The sequence below is a fragment of the Bombus terrestris genome, chromosome 15 (genome assembly GCF_910591885.1).
Source record: "Bombus terrestris chromosome 15, iyBomTerr1.2, whole genome shotgun sequence".
NCBI lineage: Eukaryota > Metazoa > Arthropoda > Insecta > Hymenoptera > Apidae > Bombus > Bombus terrestris.
Genome location: NC_063283.1, coordinates 11,273,273 through 11,286,222, shown reverse-complemented (window position 1 = coordinate 11,286,222; position 12,950 = coordinate 11,273,273). Strand labels below are relative to the sequence as shown.

The following is a 12,950-nucleotide window of genomic DNA, read 5'->3' as shown; positions in this document are numbered from 1 at the left end:
ATATTGAACATCACACGGATTTTAGATTCAAAATTTTAGACTATATTTTTTGAGAATTTTAGATGAAATTATTTGAACGCTTGCTACAAGAATTAGACTAAATTTCCTTTGTTCTGCTACGAATAGTAACATTCCAGAATATAAAAAGCTATCATTTGAGGGGAGGGTAAACAATATTATTAATATATTGTCAGCACAATGTAATTTATATCATTAACCATGATATAAAATCAGTTGTTCGTCTAGTCCAATGAAATATAGTTCGTTGCTAAATAAAGTCACTGCTTTTATTATTGTTTAAATAATCCGCTCCCATTGAATGAAATTCGAAAAAGCAAAAACACGAACCATCGTAAAAGGCGCGTACAGTAATGAAAGAAATAGAAGAAGCGGTTTCGTGAATAAAAGCGTTCACGCATCGTCAGAAAATAAGGCAATTTCTTCTAATATGAAAGAACCTTTCTCCCCCTTTCCACCATTGAGAAATAAGGCAAATGAGAAACTTGTTAAAAGTAGGCCAGAGGGACGAGAAAAGTTATTGAAACAAAAGAGGGGTAGAAGACCTCGTTAAGAAGGAAGAAGGTTCATCGACAAAAGGATTTCTGTTTAACGTTTATTCCAATCGAATCGTGGAGAAAAGCTCAACGAATATCAATTTATAGAGAAAAGAAAGGAAAAGAAAAGAAAAAAGAAAAAGGGGCGGAAGATAGACGGAAATAAAAGATAGGAAGAGGAAAAGAAAAGCGTATTGAAAGTCTGAAATGACGTTTTTTGTCTATTCGAGGAATTCCTTGTTTTCCGTTCTGAGTATGGGAGAACTGTTTCTGGCAGCCGTTTCGCCAGCACAGCTGGTAAACAAGAATAAAAATCGACGACGACATTCAGTGTAGTAAAAGTGGCGTAAAAATTTGTCAAAATTCTTCCGTGAAAGGTAGATGAATGAGAAGGATGAAGAGGGGTCGCGGCATTATACGAGAGTCTATTCGGAAAAGTTGTTTCGCAACTAAACCTCTGCCAACTTGAAAATAAAAACTAAGATAAAAGTCGAAAATACACGTACAGGATAAAACAAATTGTAGCGAAAGGGGTGAAAATAAAACTATATATTTGAAGCTAACCAGACAACAAAGTTGTCACAGAGATAGACCAGAGGATCTGGCGAAACAGGATTTCCGGGAGGGTTGAGTGCATCGACGCGAACGCTCCGTTTTAACATTTTGACTATTTTAACGCACTGGCCGATTACAAATTTACAAAAGTGTAGGCCGGATTTTCAATTTGAAAGCATCTCATCTACACTTTATCGCGTTACTCGAATCTTTTCCAACGACGTGCTTCTCTTTTTCTCTCGTTCGTTCAAGATGTCCAAATCTCCTTAACTTTTTCCCGGCAGACATTCGACACTCTATTTTATTGGAATATTGACGGGAGAATGTCACTTATCCCATCGATAGCCGATTCCATGCTTTTCGAGACCATTGCTCCAGTTGTCTGACTCTTAATTCTTATTGCTTTCCATTGCTTTTTTTCAATGATGCGATCGATCGATGTGAATTCTGATTAAGACTCGTTTGAAGTTCGTTTATCGATTACTTATGTGTCCACGTTAGAACATTTTCTTTTATTCTGTGTGATGTCATTGGTGCGATAAATGATAATCTCTACAGATTGAAAATTATTACAACTTCGATATGATACGTACAATGATCCAGGTTTAAAATGTTGAAAGTACGTCGCGTCGTTGAAATATCGTGGAACAATAATAATAATAATGATAACAGAAAATAAAAACGTGTTCGCGAGCCCCCAGGGAGTCATTTTCGTTGCCGGAAAGCTGTTTCTAAAGGACTACTTTTTAACGATAGATTAATCGATTTAGCGGCCTCTCCGTTGAGAATTTATCCATTTTTTGTATACATGTCGTCTACACTGACAGACACTGTCTGCATATATCGTTCGCCGACAGTCGACAAAAGATGTATCGAGACTGTCTGCAGACAACGTGTTTTTTTTTTATTATTATTATTATTAGAATATTTACAATCAATTCTCGTTGAGAATTTTCAGTAACTTAGTTTGGCCTGATACAATGACATGGCTTATAATAGTTTTATATTGTTGGTTCTAGTAAGATCTAAGGACTTAATCTAAAGGGTATTTTCTTTTTAGTCTGCGGATCTGATCCGTCGTGTCTAGTAGTTGGGTGACTAATGGGTTGTGGTGGTTGTTGACTCTTGCGTTATATCTGCTTCTGGACTTGTGTATTTCATCTTTGACTGTAGGTATCTTGAGGTCGCGGTGGATTGTTTCGTTGGTAACATACCAGGGTGCATTTATTAGGGATCTTAGCGTTTTCGATTGGAAGCGTTGGTGTATTTCAATGTTGGAATTACTTGCTGTTCCCCATAGTTGAATTCCGTAGGTCCAGACAGGTTTTATTACGGTCTTAGAGCGTAATTTTGTTCTGCGTGCTTAGGTTGGAGCGACGGCCAAAGAGCCAATAAAATTTTTTGAGTTTGTCCCTGAGTTGTTTAGATTTGTCTACGATATGTTATTTCCATGTTAATCTTCTGTCCAGAGTCATGCCCAAGTATCTGACTGTGTCCTTGATAGGAACTGTTATATTGTTAATGGAGACCTGTGGGCAGATTTGTTTTCGCAGCGTGAAGGTTACATGTGTGGATATTTTTTCATTAATTTTGAAGCCCCATTTATGGAACCACTTTTCCATTGAGTTGACACCTCGTTGGAGAGTGGATGAGGCAATTATCGGGTTGGCGTGGGACGCTAATAGCGCTGTGTTGTCAGCAAATTTTGATATTGTTATTTCTGTTGATATTGGTAAATCGGCAGTATAGATGGAGAACAGGAGGGGTCCGAGGACACTAACATGGGGTATGCCCGCTTCTATTGGGAAAGTTGTGGTAATGGCGTCTACGTATTTAACCATGAATTGTCTTTTGGTTAGGTAGGACTTTAGGATGGAGTAGTAAGTGTGTGGTAGGACTTTTTTAAGTTTGTAAAGAAGCCCTTCATGCCATACTTTGTCGAATGCCTGTTGAATATCAAGGAATACCGCTGAGCAGTATTTTTTCTTTTCGAGGGTTTGGTTGATATTGTGTTATTCGGTGGATTTGCTCTATTGTGGAATGCTGCTTCCGAAAGCCGAATTGATGATCTGGCAGTGTTTTCAGATCCTCTAGGAGTGGAAGGAGTCGATTCGTTAGCAACTTCTCGAATAGTTTTGACAAAGTGGGTAGAAGACTAATTGGGCGATAGGAGCTAGTTGCGTGTATTGGTTTTCCGGGTTTTGGGATGAGCGTAATCAGTGACGTTTTCCAGAATTTGGGATAGTATTCAAGGCGAAGAATTATGTTGAAGATTGAAGAAATGAGTGCAATCCCTTTTACGGGTAGTTCCTTAATTGCTTTATTACTTATTTGGTTATGTCCCGGTGTTTTCTTGGGGTTCAGACGATGGATTAATTCTGTAACCTCTAGAGAAGTGAAAGGTTTAATGAGGGGAGGGGGAGAAATTTGGAAGGGAGAACGCAGGTATTCTGTTATTTCCAGAGCGATATTGGAGGAATGAGGTTTAAAGACGTTTGATAGTGAGGTGGCCGTGTAGTATATGTGATATATTTATATTGGACGTGTGTGATAGTTGTAGTAGTTGGGCCTCGTCCGGAGTAGTTGTCACTGGGGGCTGTAGATGTCGCGGCCGGGGTACTACTGATTTTTCCTCCGTTTTTTGGTGCGTGGAAGTAAAATCGGACTCCGGTCGCCGGGATTCGAACCCGGGTTTCGAACGTTCGCAACCTAAGACGTTAACCACTGCTTTTTTTTTGTAAATAATACCCAGGTAAGGATTCGAACTCGTGACGCGTCTTCTACCGTACAAGCTCTTTACGAGCGTAGCTGACAAACCCGCCTGCGTTAACCACTGCGCTGCCGTCGTCCGACACTAGTTAGTGTCGAGTGCCGCCACAATAGGTATTTAGCGGACAGGTTGGCTTTTTCTTTAGGGCTTCGTGCCCATCCGCCTTGCGGACAGCGAATTGGAGGGATTATTTGCGGAGGACGCGTGAGTTTCCTGGAAGCCTCCCATAGTGAGTAGTTGCAGTCGGCAGAGGGAGACAAATTGACGAGATACTTTTGGAAACAGTCGTTTTTGTATTTTTTAATGATTTTGGTTAACTTCCTGGTTGCGTTGTTTAGTTTGCGTTTGTCGTCCGGTGTTCTATGGGTCTGCCATACTCTTCTTAGTCTTCGTTTTTCTGTGATTTTGTTTAATATGTAATGGGGATATTCGCGTTTGCTGATACAAGTCTTATTAGGTGTTGAGGAGCGGATAGCGTTTATTATGCTCGTGTTTAAGTATTCTGTGACTGTTTCGATATCTTCCTTTGTTTTTAGTGAAATTGAGGCAGAGGTTGAGTGATTAAAGACTTCTCTAAAGAGCTGCCAGTTGGTGAGTTGGTTGTGAATAAGGCCATTAGGTGGGTTCTCGATTATTGCTGAACTAACTGTTGCTATTACGGGGGAATGGTCGGAAGAGAGCCGAGGAGTTGATTTGGACATATCTAGGCGAGATATTTTTGGTTATGAAGAAGTCAAGTAAATTGGGGATTTTGTTAGTGTCAGTGGGCCAGTATGTGGGTTCATATGTGGTGAAGTAGTTGAGATTGTTGGTGGTTATGCTTTTCAAGAGGTTTTTGCCTCTTGCTGTGACAAGTCTGCTGCCCCATTGGGTATGTTTGGCGTTATAGTCTCCTCCAGATATGAATCTATTGCTTAGGGCGTCAAGGAAGCTGTCGAAGTTCTCTTTAGCAATCGAGTGTCTGAGAGGGCAGCATACTGCTGAAGTGGTGATTGTACCATGGCTGTCTTCTATTGCTACGCTTGTGGCTTGAAGGTAGTCTTTCTGGAATGATGGAAGCTCGTAATGCTTAATGCTGGATTTGATGATGATTCCGGTGCCACCGTGTGCCTTTCCACTGGGGTGTTGGGTATGGTAGAAGTTGTAGCCGTGTATTTTGAGGTAGTTTTTGTCGGTGAAGTGGGTTTCAGATATGAGCATTACGTCGATTTGCTGTTGTTTTAAGAAGAGTTCTAGTTCAAATTTGTGCTGAGCTAGACCGTTGGCGTTCCACAGAGCATTGGTTTTATTTTGCTTCTGTGCGTATTAGTTTATCCATGAAGAGTGTAAGTAGTGACAGCAAGTTGTTCATTTGCTCTGTTTGCTTCTCGATTAGTTTTTCGAGTCTGGTGAAGTTGCCTGTGTTGTATGGGGTGGGAACACTATTTTCTGAGTGTCTACTGTGGGTTTTCGAATTGTTTATATTTCCTTGTGCTGCCTGGGCTTAGGAGATTGATGGGGTGGTGAATTTTGGGGGTCTAGGTTCTTGTTTAGTTATCTCCTTAGGTTTGGGTTTAGGGTACTTATTATTGTGCAGTGTTTTATAGGCTAAGCATTCTTTGTAGTTCGCAGGATGCTCTCCTTCGCGGGGCTTTCTGGGGATTTAGTGCATTGGTCAGTGGAGTGACTACCTGCACATTTAACGCATCGAAAATTATGGTTGCAGTATTTCTGCGTGTGGCCGTACCTTTGGCACCTTTTGCATTGTACTATCTCTTTCTTTACAAGAGGTGGTTCGATCTTAACTATAGAGTTCATCAGCCGATTGGTGTTGTAGATTTCTTTTTTTTTTTTTTTTTTTTTTTTTGTTTTATATCTATGTAAAATAGCGATAGTGGGTTTTTCGTGATTCTATGCCTAATGTTGCTGATGTTAGTTACTTCGTGGCCGTGCTTTAACACTTCAAACTTTAGTTCGTCTAGATCGGCTGAATGGTGGATGTTGCGTAGCACCACACGAAATGATCTTTCTTGCTTGAGCTGATATGTGTGGAATTTTGCATTCAAAGTTTTTAGCAACTTAGTTAACTTTCTATAGGCGTCTGGGTGGGTCGGCAGAATTTTCACGTGGTTGTTGTTAATTTTTAACTTGTAGTCCTCTTTGGTGATATCTTTTTCAATGGTCCTTATCATTGACTGTATGTCGATTACGTCGTCAATTAATATTGGCGGGGGAGGGGGAATTCTTTGGGTATGGAGATTATTTACCATTTCGGTTGTATTCATGGAATCTTCCGTAGTCTCCAGTATTGAAGATCTATTGAAGATGGTCACTTGGCTGGTTGGTAGTTTAGCTTGACTCTTATTCACATTTGTCTTGATTGGTTCCAGCTTGCGTTTTTTCGAGTGATGGTCGTTTACCAGGAGAGATGTGTTGCTCCTTTGCCACGGGGGAGGAAGAACGGCGGTGTTATAATTTAGCTCCGGAGAGCCTGTTTGGAATGTTAGGGCCATCATCGAGCTAGTTAATTCAGTATGAAAGAACTAGTCGAGAGGCTATTAACCCTTAGCTAGGTTTGTTGGATTCGCTTTCGACAGATGGGCGTCACGTGGAGTTTTGTGAACTTCACAGGGCACTGGACACACGTCTGCACGTTTCGGCACTCACCAGCAAACTGGATGGTCACGTGTTGTTTTGTGAACTTCGGAGGGCACCGGACACACGTCTGCACGCTTCGGCACTCACCAGCAAACTGCAGACAACGTGAACACTAGAAATGTGCCGGATAGCCAGATATACCTCGGTGTCGATGAGTTAAGGATATTTTTATATATTTATTTATTTATTTATTTATTAAAATTCACAATTTGTCCAATTTGGACATTTGGTGGAATTTTTTAGCGGTTAAATTAGCATGTTGGTGGTTACCCCCAGCGGGGTACCATCCTCGTGTTTCTTAGGTTATGTCCTTTATAAGGTCTGTTGGGTGCTTCCTTTTTAGTCTTCTGTCCATATTTATGGTTTTGTATGTTTCCGCAGCTAGCCGGTTTATGTGTGTTGCTATTCTTAATTTGTATTTCTCGGAGTATCTGCTAATTTCTTCCTTGACCGTTGGCATTCCTAGGTCCCTTCGTATATCTTCGTTTCTGACGTACTAAGGTCCGTTTACTATTGTTCCGAGGATTTTAGCCTGTATTACCTCTATTTTGTTTATATGGCTCATTGCTGCCGTCCCCCATAGTGGTATTCCGTACGTCCAGATTGGTTTTATGATCGTTTTATATATTTTTAGTTTATTTTCTGTGCTTAGTTTGGATTTTCGGCTTGTTAGCCAATGCATTTGTCTCCTTGTTTTCTGTATTTTTTCTACTATTGATTTGATGTGTAGTTTCTAGGTGAGTTTTTGATCTAAGTGGAGTCCTAGGTATTTGACATGCTTTGTTTGCGTTATATGCGTGCCGTTCAATAGGATGTTTGGTGGTATCTTTTTCCGTAGCGTGAATGTAATATGGTTGCATTTATTGGGGTTTGCTTTTATTTGTTTTTCTTGTAGCCAGTTTTCTATTTTTATGATATGTTCTTGTAGTATTTTGACTGCAGTTTCTGGGTTAGTATGTCTGACTAGTATAGCTGTGTCGTCCGCGAATGTCAATACTGTGCTGTTGGTAGTTGTTGGTATGTTCGCCGTGTATAATGTGTATAGTATTGAGCCTAGGACGCTTCCTTGTGGTACCCCGGCCTTGATGTCTTTAACTTGAGAATGTGTGTCCTTGATTTTTATTACGAAGGTTCTGCTGCTTAGGTAGGATTTTATTAAGTGGTGTATTTGCTCCGGGAATTGTTTCCTAATTGTTTGTAGTAGACTTTCATGGTTAATTTTATCGAATGCTTTCTCTATGTCTATAAAGAGGGCTGTGCAGTATTCCTTGTTTTCTAGTGCTACTATTATTTCGTTTATAAGCCTGTGCATTTGCTCTATCGTGGAGTGTTTGTTTCTGAAACCAAATTGGTGATCCGGTATTAGTTTTTTTGTCTCTATTATTGTTTTTATCCGGCAATATATTATTTTTTCCAGTATTTTGGAAAATACTGGAAGCAGTGATATTGGTCTGTAAGATGCAGTTTGGTGCGGGTCTTTGCCTGGTTTATGTAACATTTTGATCTGTGCTAATTTCCATGGTTTGGGGAAGTATTGAATTCTTAGAATTGCATTGAATATTATTGTCATTAGTCTTATTGCTTTTGGCGGAAGGTTTTTCAAGATTTTACCATTGATTAGGTCGATTCCTGGCGCTTATGGTGTAAGTAGAATGGAAAGATTGGTAACACGAATGTTAGAATTGGTTAGATTAAAGAAATTGATTAACACAGTTGGGAAACTCGATAGACGGATATAAATGAAGAAAATGTAATATTATTATCACAAACGTAAAATTTTTAGTGCGACGTTAAATTTATGGACTTTTCATTTATTTCACTGTAAGATGCTATACGTCCTGTTCATTCTAATCTAAGATTTCAAAGGAGATAATAATTCTTGAATAACGAGCATATAATCCTTAGGAATATAGACTAACATGCACTACTTACGTATGCGTTAAACATTGATAATTCTAGTGTTAAAGTTAAAGCTAAGACTTTTCTTCTTACGATTGGAACGCAGTAATAGATCACGATAAACTAGTAGCGGGAATGCAACTCACCCTTTTCTGTGCACACTGGCACGCAGTCTCGAACTGTCGAGCCCTCGCTGACATATTTCTGAAAAAAATAGGACAAATTACTCGATTAATTACTTCTGTACAGTTCAAGATTTGTTGCGAAGCAATGTTTTTTTTTTTAAAAATAGATAAGAATGATGATGATAGCTACTCATTGTCGGTTGAAAATGATAGAGAAGTCGATAGCGATTGACGGTATAAAAATTGTTTTTTGCACTGTACTAGATGATTGTATTGTAAAAGTCTTAAAAGTGTAAAAGGATTAAAATAATTTATCTAGCCATGTTTCGATTTACAAAATCGATAAAAACGGACCGAGCCTTTTGCATAGCGCTGTATGTATATGTGTATGTGTATGTAACCGTATATTGGAAAAATGATCGAGAGACATCTAAACGACTAATCGACACGAGAGATGTGTGTTAGAGCGATCATAAACCATGGTATGAAATTTCTATCTTGCTTTCACGTGGAAAGTGTTGATAAAAAATATGTTGATTATTCGGTATCGTGGTTGGAAAAATTGTTAGGTTAGGAACAATTTTTCCCAATATATATACATATGTATCTTCTGTCGTATCTTCATTTCGAGGGCGGAGATTCGAATTTATCGCGTAGATTTTGGTCAATGAATAATAAGAGAGCCAGTGAAGTTTTATATTTTATGAGTTTGTGTGATTGCGGTTAGAAATATATACGTATTTATGAAAATGAGTCTTAGCCTACAATACCCTCATTGTACTTCTGTCTCTCGCAATCTCACAGTCTCAATCTCGATCCGACGCCCGAAACTGTTCCTCACAGTCACACGCACGCGCGCGCGCACATACACACACACACACACACACACACACACACACACAAAATAGGAGGTGTGGGTTTCTAGGAATATTCCTCAACATTTTTAATTAATTTTTTTAAAATTAATTATTTTCATATACACTTGTGTGTGTGTGTGTGTGTGTGTGTGTGTGTGTGTGTGTGTGTGTGTGTGTGTGTGTGTGTGTGTGTGTGTGTGTGTGTGTGTGTGTGTGTGTGTGTGTGTGTGTGTGTGTGTGTGTGTGTGTGTGTGTGTGTGTGTGTGTGTGTGTGTGTGTGTGTCGGGTTGACGTTAAGATTCAAGTTAGGATTAAGGGCATGAAACGAATCCCTATTGGCATTAGACGTTATCATTATGTAATAAAGGGGATATTTACCAGTGCAAATATGATTATGATAGAATTTGACAAGTAATCGCGATAATTAGATACTCGAGAAGCTAATGACAATGATCCTAGGCTCAATAACGAATCCGCGGTCAACGGGATGATAGATGTACGTTCTCACAAAGTCCAAGTCTGACTCTTAACAAAACGTGAAATATTCACTGATCGTAAAGACGTTAGTCTTTTCGTCGATGGGGTCGCACGAGAGAAAGACTCTCCGTCCCGATGATGCCACCGAGGAAAAACTATATGGGGTGTGTCTAAGGACACGAGATCCTCGGATTCGTCAAGGAAAGCCTTCGCTCGGAAGGCGAGGGAAATTGGCGTTGCTGTTAATTGGTCAATCTCCATATCGGTGGTTAGAAAAAGATGCTAACCGCCCTTGAGGGGAAGTTGCTAGCGGGAAGCGTAGTTCGTGGAAGGATAGATTTCTCTTATCTTCCCGTAATTGGGACAAAGACTATTTATCTATTTGAAGGACTTTATATGACTGAAACTTAAGATTTATAACGGGTCCTCGGCCAGCTAAACATATACTATGAAGATGCGTTGACATCTGGTAATCATCTTAACCGAAGGACAAAGTCTGCATGTAGCGAACCACGGAACAGAAATCGTTGAAATGTTTACCGTCGTGCACCGTCCCAAATATTTCTTTTAACCCGAGTGCCGCTACAACTATTTCTTTTTAAGGAGAGCTATAGAGTTACTTCATGCCTTTGTTAGACAAACGTTCATCCCTTGACCGCGGCTACGTTCGGCGACTGGTAGTCGCCTCGAGCCCAAGCTCATTATCACAAATCTCGAACAATTATAATCGAGTTAAATTATAGAGATTATATAAATTAACCCTTTGAGTGCTGAATACTCGCGGCCTATGTCGTCCATACGGACGACGCGCGTCTAGCGCTGATGATCGCTGTGGACGGAATACTTTTTCGTTAGACTGAACTCTATTGATTGACTATTCAAAGCGCAAATCGTAATAAGTTATAGTAATTCGTTTGCACGAGATTAAATGATTCAAGAGTGTTATTTTTTAGTTATTTTTAATTGTTTATTATAAACATTGAAATTTACAGTTAACTAGAATTTGGGTAATAAACTAGAAAACTAAATTTAGTAAATATAACACAAGTTAATAATTTAGTTGTGTGTGAAAAATTCAGTGCTTGAGAAAACCAAAAAAACCAGATATAGAGTTTTCTTACAAGTGGTGACCACTTCAACAATAACGAGGCACTATTGGCATTTGTTTACTGCCGTAAGGAATGCATTTATATTTATTTCACACAAACATAATAGTATCACTTCTGCGTAGGTTTTTTTTTTATTTATTTATTAGAATATTTACAATCAATTCTCGTTGAGAATTTTCAGTAACTTAGTTTGGCCTGATACAATGACATGGATTATAATAATTTTTTATTGTTGGTTCTAGTAGAAACTAAGGATTTAATCTAGAGGGTATTTTCTTTTTAGTCTGCGGATCTGGTCCGTCGTGTCCAGTAGTTGGGTGACCAGTGGGTTGTGGTGGTCGTTGACTCTTGTGTTATATCTGCTTCTGGACTTGTGTATTTCATCTTTGACTGTAGGTATCTTGAGGTCACGGTGGATTGTTTCGTTCGTAACATACCAGGGTGCATTTAATAGGGATCTTAGCGTTTTAGATTGGAAGCGTTGGAGTATTTCAATGTTGGAATTACTTGCTGTTCCCCATAGTTGGATTCCGTATGTCCAGACAGGTTTTATTACAGCCTTGTAGAGAGTTATTTTGTTCTGTATGTTTAGTTTGGAGCGTCGGCCCGTGAGCCAATAGAATTTTCTTAGTTTTTCCTTTAATTGCTTTGTTTTTTCTAAGATATGTTTTTTCCAGGTTAGCCTCCTGTCCAGGGTCATGCCCAGGTATCTTACGGAGTCTTTGCTTGGGATTATTGTATTGTTAATGGTGACCTGGGGGCAGGTTTGTTTTCGGAGCATGAAGGTTACATGAGAGGATTTTTTTTCGTTTATTTTGAAGCCCTATTTTTGGAACCACATTTCCATGGAGTCGAGAGTTCGCTGGAGAGTGGATGAGGCAATTGCCGGGTCTGCGTGGGTAGCTAATAGTGCTGTGTCGTCGGCAAATGTTGCTATTATTACCTCGTTTGATATAGGTAAGTCAGCAGTGTAGATGGAGAACAGTAGAGGTCCGAGGACACTACCTTGGGGTATGCCGGATTCTATTGGGAATGTTGCGGAAGTGGCGCCTAGGCATTTAACTATGAATTGTCTGTTGGTTAGGTAGGATTTTAAGATGGAGTAGTATGGATGGGGTAGGATCTTCTTGAGCTCGTAAAGTAGCCCTTCATGCCATACTTTGTCGAATGCCTGTTGGATGTCTAGGAATACCGCTGAGCAGTATTTTTTCTTTTCAAGGGTTTGGCTGATCATGTGGGTTATGCGGTGGATTTGCTTTACTGTTGAGTGTTGTTTTCGGAAGCCGAATTGGTGGTCTGGGAGTGTTTTCAATTCTTCTAGGAGTGGAAGGAGACGATTCGTGAGCATCCTCTCGAATAGTTTAGACAGGGTAGGTAAAAGACTGATTGGGCGATAGGAGCTGGTTTCATATACTGGTTTACCGGGTTTAGGGATGAGGGTGATCAGTGAGATTTTCCAAGCCTTGGGAAAGTGTTGAAGGCGGAGGATAGCGTTAAAGATTGATGCGATGAGTGCAATCCCTTTTATGGGAAGTTCCTTGATTACTTTATTTCCTATTAGGTCGTGACCTGCTGCTTTCTTGGGGTTTAGGCGACTGATTGCTTCCATGATCTCTGCAGAAGTGAAGGGTTCAATAGGAGGGGACATTTGGAAGGGAGTATGCAGGTATTCGGTAACGTCCGCAGCAGCTACGGAGGAATGGAGTTTGAATACTTCAGACAAGTGTTTGGCAAATAGGTTGGCTTTTTCTATAGGGCTACGCGCCCATCCAACTTGCGGGCGGCGGATTGGAGGTATTATTTGTGGGGGGCGCGTGAGTTTCCTGGAGGCCTTCCATAGTGAGTAGTTGGAGTCGGCCGTGGGGGACAAGCTGGCGAGATATTTGTAAAAACAGTCATTATTGTAGTTTTTTATGGTTTTGGATAATTTTCTAGTTGCGTTGTTTAGTTTGCGTTTGTCCTCCGGT

The 12,950-nt window shown here is 39.9% G+C and overlaps 2 protein-coding genes across 2 annotated transcripts in view; one reads left to right on the top strand and one right to left on the bottom strand.

The window, feature by feature from the left end:
• LOC105666541 (U-scoloptoxin(05)-Sm1a) overlaps positions 1-12,950 on the bottom strand; it is a 93,298-nt gene that overhangs the window by 9,418 nt on the left and 70,930 nt on the right. The window contains exon 3 of the mRNA XM_048412539.1: positions 8,562-8,619. Coding sequence (XP_048268496.1) covers positions 8,562-8,619 — 58 coding nt within the window. The remainder of the gene's footprint in view (positions 1-8,561; positions 8,620-12,950) is intronic.
• The window catches only part of LOC100643595 (MICOS complex subunit Mic60), a 115,638-nt gene that overhangs the window by 70,167 nt on the left and 32,521 nt on the right, over positions 1-12,950 (top strand). The window lies entirely within an intron of this gene.